We start from the raw sequence: 6,000 nt of genomic DNA on the forward strand, positions 1-6,000 counted from the left end.
TGTCACCTGGTGCTGCTGCAGGACGAGGGGCTGGTCCTGCTCTTCCAGCCGGGGTAGGTGTGTGACTTCTCTGCTGCCTGATGTGTCAAAGCGGGCAAAGAAGCTGTTTAAGGTGTCAGGCAGGGTGGGGTCGTGGCTGGCAAACTGAGTGTTAGGCTTGTAGTCCATTATGGTTCTTGATTCCTTTCTTCAGCTCTGCTCGAGCCCTGCTATAAGCCAGCCTGTCACCAGCTCTGTAGGCAGTATCCCGGGCTTTCAGCAGGGACCGCACTGTGCTGTCCAGCCATGGTTTCTGGTTGGGAAACACTGTGATGGTCTTGGTGGGCTATCTTGGCGGTGTGGTCCGGGAAGACCGAGATGGTCTTGTCGCAGCTCTCTCGCGCGGCGTAAAATGTCGAAACAGTCACTGTGATAATGAAATCTGCACACGGTGGCTCGTGGTCGTTCACCTGGCTTGGGCTAAGGGTGAAGGGTCCGGTGGGACCGGTCCAAGAGTGGTTCTTTATCCAGAAAGAACGCATCCTTTAGCAATGCGGCTACAGGTGCAGTAGAAAAGGTGTCTGGACCCTCTGGCACTCCTACTAACGTTGTTACGCCATGACCTGGACTCCAAGTCCTCACATTTATTTTCCAACTTGGCCACGTTAGCAGTGAGACACTCAATGGTGGTCTTCATCTGTACGATGTCGTCGGAACATTCAGAGAGTGCATGCTCCATATCTCCAACCGTACCTTGAAGTGTAGCCACAGTAGCATCGGTATTCGCCTTATTTTTCTCCAGCTGTGTTTTCACGGCTTGCAGGTCGAGCTTGATAGTTGACAGAGCATCCCTGAGAGTCTCTTGGAGTTCCTTCTGAAAAATCTCAGCAATGTCAGAATCACCTTCAGCTGAGGCAGACTCTGCGGAAGTGGGCGACACACTCGAGGACGTGATCGAAGTTTGCGGAAGAGGCCGAATAGCATCTGGATAGTGTCACGAGTTTTCATGTTCTTACCAGCCACAAAGTTCAGACAAAAACTAAAACAGAGGAACAAAAGATCAAGTCTGTAACCAAAAAGCGCAAATTAATTACAATTTCAATCAAAATCAGCAGGAGCCTCCAAACTCACGTCCTACCCCATTGATAGCTCAGTAGTGCCCCCAGAAATTTCATTTATTTTGACATCCAATATTTTTCATTCTTCCAGTCGAGTGTGAAGATGTTTTATTTACCCAAATAAAAGCTTCAAATGAGTAAAAACTGGGATGCACAGTGGAGCACAGGGAGCTGATTCATTGTTTCTGTGCTGCTGAAGTTTTTTGCAATACATTTACTCAAAAACTGTGCTTTGACCACAACCTGCAGTAAATCAGCTCTGAGGACTGAAGCAAACAGAGGAAGTCCAACAAGGCTCCGCCCCTCACCTGACTGATCACTGAAGACGATCAGATTCACCTTCAGATTCAGCTTCAGACCAAACTCTGAGTGAGTCCAGCTGCAGGAGAGAAAAGTGGAGAAGTACAACACTGCTGCTTCACCCTGCTGACAGTCCACACTCTGAAGGTGAGTTTGACTAAAAACTGGAAGAAAAGTGAAAGTAAATTTCATTGACGATAGTGGAGGAGGAAGAGGAGGCGTGACTGACTGTACTGTCTGTCTGCTGTGTTTTCAGCTTCAGTCAGAGACTAAATGGCTTCCAGATCAGAGGAGGATCTCAGCTGTCCGGTCTGTCGTGACATCTTTAGAGATCCTGTTGTTCTGTCATGCAGCCACAGCTTCTGTAAAGACTGTCTGAAGAGCTGGTGGAGACAGAAAGAAACTCGTGAGTGTCCAGTTTGTAAGAGAAGATCTTCAAGGGCTAAACCACCTTTAAACCTGGTGTTGAAGAACCTGTGTGAGACCTTCTTACAGGAGAGAGATCAGAGAGCTTCAGAGGCGATCTGCACTCTGCACTCTGAGAGATTCAGACTCTTCTGTCTGGACCATCAGCAGCCGGTTTGTCTCGTCTGCAGAGATTCAGAAAAACACACCGGCCACAGATTCAGACCTGTCGATGAAGCTGCACAACAACACAAGAAGAAACTTCAGGAAACTCTGCAGCCCTTAAAGGAGAAGTTAAAGGTTTGTGAACAAGTTAAAGTGAAGTTTGATCAAACAGCAGAACACATCAAGGTCCAGGCAGAACACACAGAGAGGCAGATTAAGGAGCAGTTTAAGAAGCTTCACCAGTTTCTAGAAGAGGAAGAGGAGGCCAGAGTGGCTGCACTGAGGGAGGAAGAGCAGCAGAAGAGTCAGATGATGAAGCAGAAGATGGAGGACCTGAGCAGAGAGATAGCAGCTCTTTCAGACACAGCCAGAGCCACAGAGGAGGACCTGAGAGCCGAAGACGTCTCATTCCTGCAGAACTACAAGGCTGCAGTGGAAAGAGTCCAGCAGCGTCCCCTGCTGGATGATCCACAGCTGCCCTCAGGAGCTCTGATAGACCAGGCCAAACACCTGGGCAACCTGACCTTCAACATCTGGAACAAGATGAAGGAGATGGTCTCATACACTCCTGTGATCCTGGACCCAAACACTGCTCATCCAGAACTCATCCTGTCCAGAGATCTGACCAGTGTGAGACAAGGAGAAGAACAGCAGCTTCCTGACAATCCAGAGAGGTTTGATTCTTCATGGTCTGTCCTGGGCTCTGAGGGCTTTAACTCAGGGACTCACAGCTGGGATGTGGAGGTTGGAGACAGTCCAGGTTGGTGTCTGGGTGTGTTAGAAGAGCCTGTCCAGGGGAAGGGATTCATAGAGTCTGAATTATGGGGAATAGAGTTATATGAAGGTCAGTACTCAGCACGCTCAAGATTAGATGAACTCACTGTTCTCCAAGTGCAGAAGAAGCTCCAGAGGATCAGAGTGAATCTGGACTGGGACAGAGGAAAGCTGTCGTTCTCTGATCCTGATACTAACGCACACATACACACCTTCACACACACTTTCACGAAGAAGATGTTTCCATTTATTTTTACTATGGATAAACTCCCATTGAAGATGTTACCACTGAAGGAATTTTAAATTCAGGGTGGTGGAAAACATGTCAACAGTGGTGGACAACTTACTTGAATGTGTTACAATAGAAATATTAATGAAGAAAACAAAAAATGTCATTGTGAGTTGTATGTACATAACGCCAGGTTCTAAGCTTCACTTATTTAAGGAATGGATGAAGGAATATGTGACAAAAGTAAATCAAAAAGTTATGTTCATCTGTGGTGATTTCAACATTGATTTGCTGAACCCAAACAAACATCAAAAGACAGAAATATACAGTTTTAACTTATTTCCGAAAATCACCAGACCCAGCAGGATTACTTCCTATTGTGCTACATTAATTGACAATATATTCTCTAATGTCATTGAGAACAATACAGTGAGTGGATTATTAGTAAATGATATCAGTGACCACCTCCCAGTTTTTACAACTTACAACAATACCTGCAAATATAGCAACATGGACAGCATAAAATATTACAGACGAGTCAGAACAGAGGAATCGATGGATAAACTAAATAACGATCAAATGGCTGGGAACCAATTTACAAAGAGAAGGATATGAATAAGGTTTATGATAGTTTCTTTGATTGTTCAATCAAACAATATAACAGAAAACAAAAATATGGTGACAATCAATGGATCTCAAAGGGACTACAAAATGCATGGAAAAAGAAAAATACATGATATGGAGAATTAATAAAATATAGAACCAAAGAGGCAGAAAGCAAGTACAAGAAATATAAAAACAAGTTCACTCACTTTTTTGAGAAAATGTAAGAGGGATTACTTCAATAAATTATTAGAAAACAATAAAAATAATAAAAGGTATTTGGAATATTCTGAACAACATTATTAGAAATTGATCACAACAGAGAAATTACCCTAATTATTTTATTGAAAACAATATCAATGTTGATAACATGTACTTGGTGGTGAACAAGTTTAATGACTTTTTTGTGAATGTAGGACCAGACCTGGCAGATAAAATTCCTGCTCCAGCCACAGATCACAGTGATAATGCGGTTTTAATAGAAAATAATCTGAATTCAATGTTTCTCAAAGTCACTGACGAAAAAGAAATAATAGAAAGAGTCAATAAATGTAAAAACAAAACATCTACTGACTGTGATGAAATAGACATGAAAATAGTAAAAAAGGTAATTCTAGCCATTTCCAAACCACTAACTCACATCTTCAACTAATCATTCCAAACAGGTCAGTTTCCCAGTAAGATGAAAACAGCAAAAGTTATTCCATTGTACAAGAACGGCGACAGACACCACTTCACAAATTACACGCCTGTTTCTCTTCTCCCACAGTTCTCCAAAATCCTTGAAAAACTGTTTAATGACAGATTAGATAAATGTATAGAAAAACACAATTTACTCTCAGACAGTCAATACAGATTCAGAACTAACCGGTCAACATCCCTAGCATTAACTGAACTCATTGAAGAAATCACAAATTCCATAGACAGTAAAAAAACTCACAGTTCGAGTTTTCATTGATTAAAAAAAAGCATTTGATACCATAACCCATGAAATATTAATCAATGAACTAGAACAGTACGGAATCAGAGGAATTGTGCTAAAATGGGTGAGAAGCTATTTGGAGAACAGGGAACAATTTGTGAAGATGGGAGATCATTATTCTGTGTGTTTGGATATTGTGTGTGGCGTCCAGGTGCTGACACAAAAACAAAAAATGTCAAAAACACACAGCAGCAAGAGAAATAAATGATCAATTCATTCATGTTTAAGAGATTTCTGGGAGGAAAATCTGTATTTAACCTGAGTGATGGTGTTATGAAGCATGTTTCAGCCTGAAGAACCTCTATACAGAACAGCTGTCATCATGTGATTTGTACGAGGACGAGCTGCTGCCAGCTGACCAGAACTCTCCCATCAAGTCTTCAGCAAGAACATTCCTGCAACCAAATATAATGTGTTTGGTTTTGGCCACTTTCATACAAATTCACTCATTTTAAAAATTTCATTCATTTTTTTTCCTAATACTTTTATTGAAAACAAGATACATCTAATCACAAAATTACAATTTACCTTCTTTTTTCTGTTTTGTTTTTTAAATATATGCATATATGCACACATACGTGCACAAATTTACACATATGTACACACACACATATACACACAAAAACATTAAATGAAAAAGCACTCTCTAAACAGAGGGTAGAAGAAAATATGGTACATTTAAAAAGGAAAGAAAATCTTAATAAAATGAACAAACTACATGCTCCCACCCCCAAACCTGTAATGGTCTGAGTTTTGTTTTGCTTCTGTTTGTTTGGAGGGTGTCTGTGTCCTGTGGCCGCTGTTTCTCTCTCCAGCACTGCAGGCTGTGGCTGGGGTGTGTGGCTGACTTACTTTCTGGCTGTGTGCAGCCGGCACTCCTGATGGCACTCTGCAATCAACTCACCTCTCCATAAAGACCGGCTCTGCCTCCACTCCTCTGCCAGATATTTCCGTGTCATTCGGTTGTACCAGGTTCAGGTGGCTTTGTCTAGGTTCTCTGAAAGTTCTTCCTGTTCTGATCATTTTTCTTTTGTGCTCTTTCAGGTTGGTGCCTCGCTGCCACACCTCACTTAGATTTCAGCCAGCCTCCAGCAGCTGCAGCATGCAGAGACTTTTTCTTGTTATATTTTGTGCACCTTTCCTTTGTCTCCAGTGAGGCAATAAAGACTTTGTTTAACTGCCTTGATGTCTCCTGCCTTTTTGGGTCCAGCCTTGAACCCAGGTCCTAACAAAACCCACCCCACCCCACCTCAGCTCATCATGACCAGTACCTGCTCATGGTTACTTGAGTATAATTAAATGCAACAACAACAGGCACACATTCAATCGGACAGTACCTCTAAATTTGTGAAATAAGAAATAAAGGGTTGCCATTTATGGAAAAACTTGTCAGTACAACCTCTCAGCATGTATTTAATTTTCTCAGGTTTAAAAAAAAAAACATG

General features: G+C 42.2%; 1 protein-coding gene across 1 annotated transcript; it reads left to right on the plus strand.

Moving 5' to 3' along the window:
* Window positions 1-1,423: 1,423 nt before the first annotated feature.
* LOC121614338 (nuclear factor 7, ovary-like) lies at window positions 1,424-5,686 on the plus strand. The gene is made up of 2 exons (XM_041948160.1): window positions 1,424-1,544; window positions 1,654-5,686. The coding sequence occupies exon 2, from the start codon at window positions 1,671-1,673 to the stop codon at window positions 3,042-3,044; it is 1,374 nt and encodes a 457-aa protein (XP_041804094.1). The 5' UTR covers window positions 1,424-1,544; window positions 1,654-1,670; the 3' UTR covers window positions 3,045-5,686.
* Window positions 5,687-6,000: the final 314 nt, after the last annotated feature.

The sequence above is a fragment of the Chelmon rostratus genome, chromosome 2 (genome assembly GCF_017976325.1).
Source record: "Chelmon rostratus isolate fCheRos1 chromosome 2, fCheRos1.pri, whole genome shotgun sequence".
Classification (NCBI taxonomy): domain Eukaryota; kingdom Metazoa; phylum Chordata; class Actinopteri; order Chaetodontiformes; family Chaetodontidae; genus Chelmon; species Chelmon rostratus.

Excerpts from the sequence above, each read along its gene's own strand:
- LOC121614338 (XM_041948160.1), top strand. The coding sequence starts at position 1,671 with ATGGCTTCCAGATCAGAGGAGGATCTCAGCTGTCCGGTCTGTCGTGAC.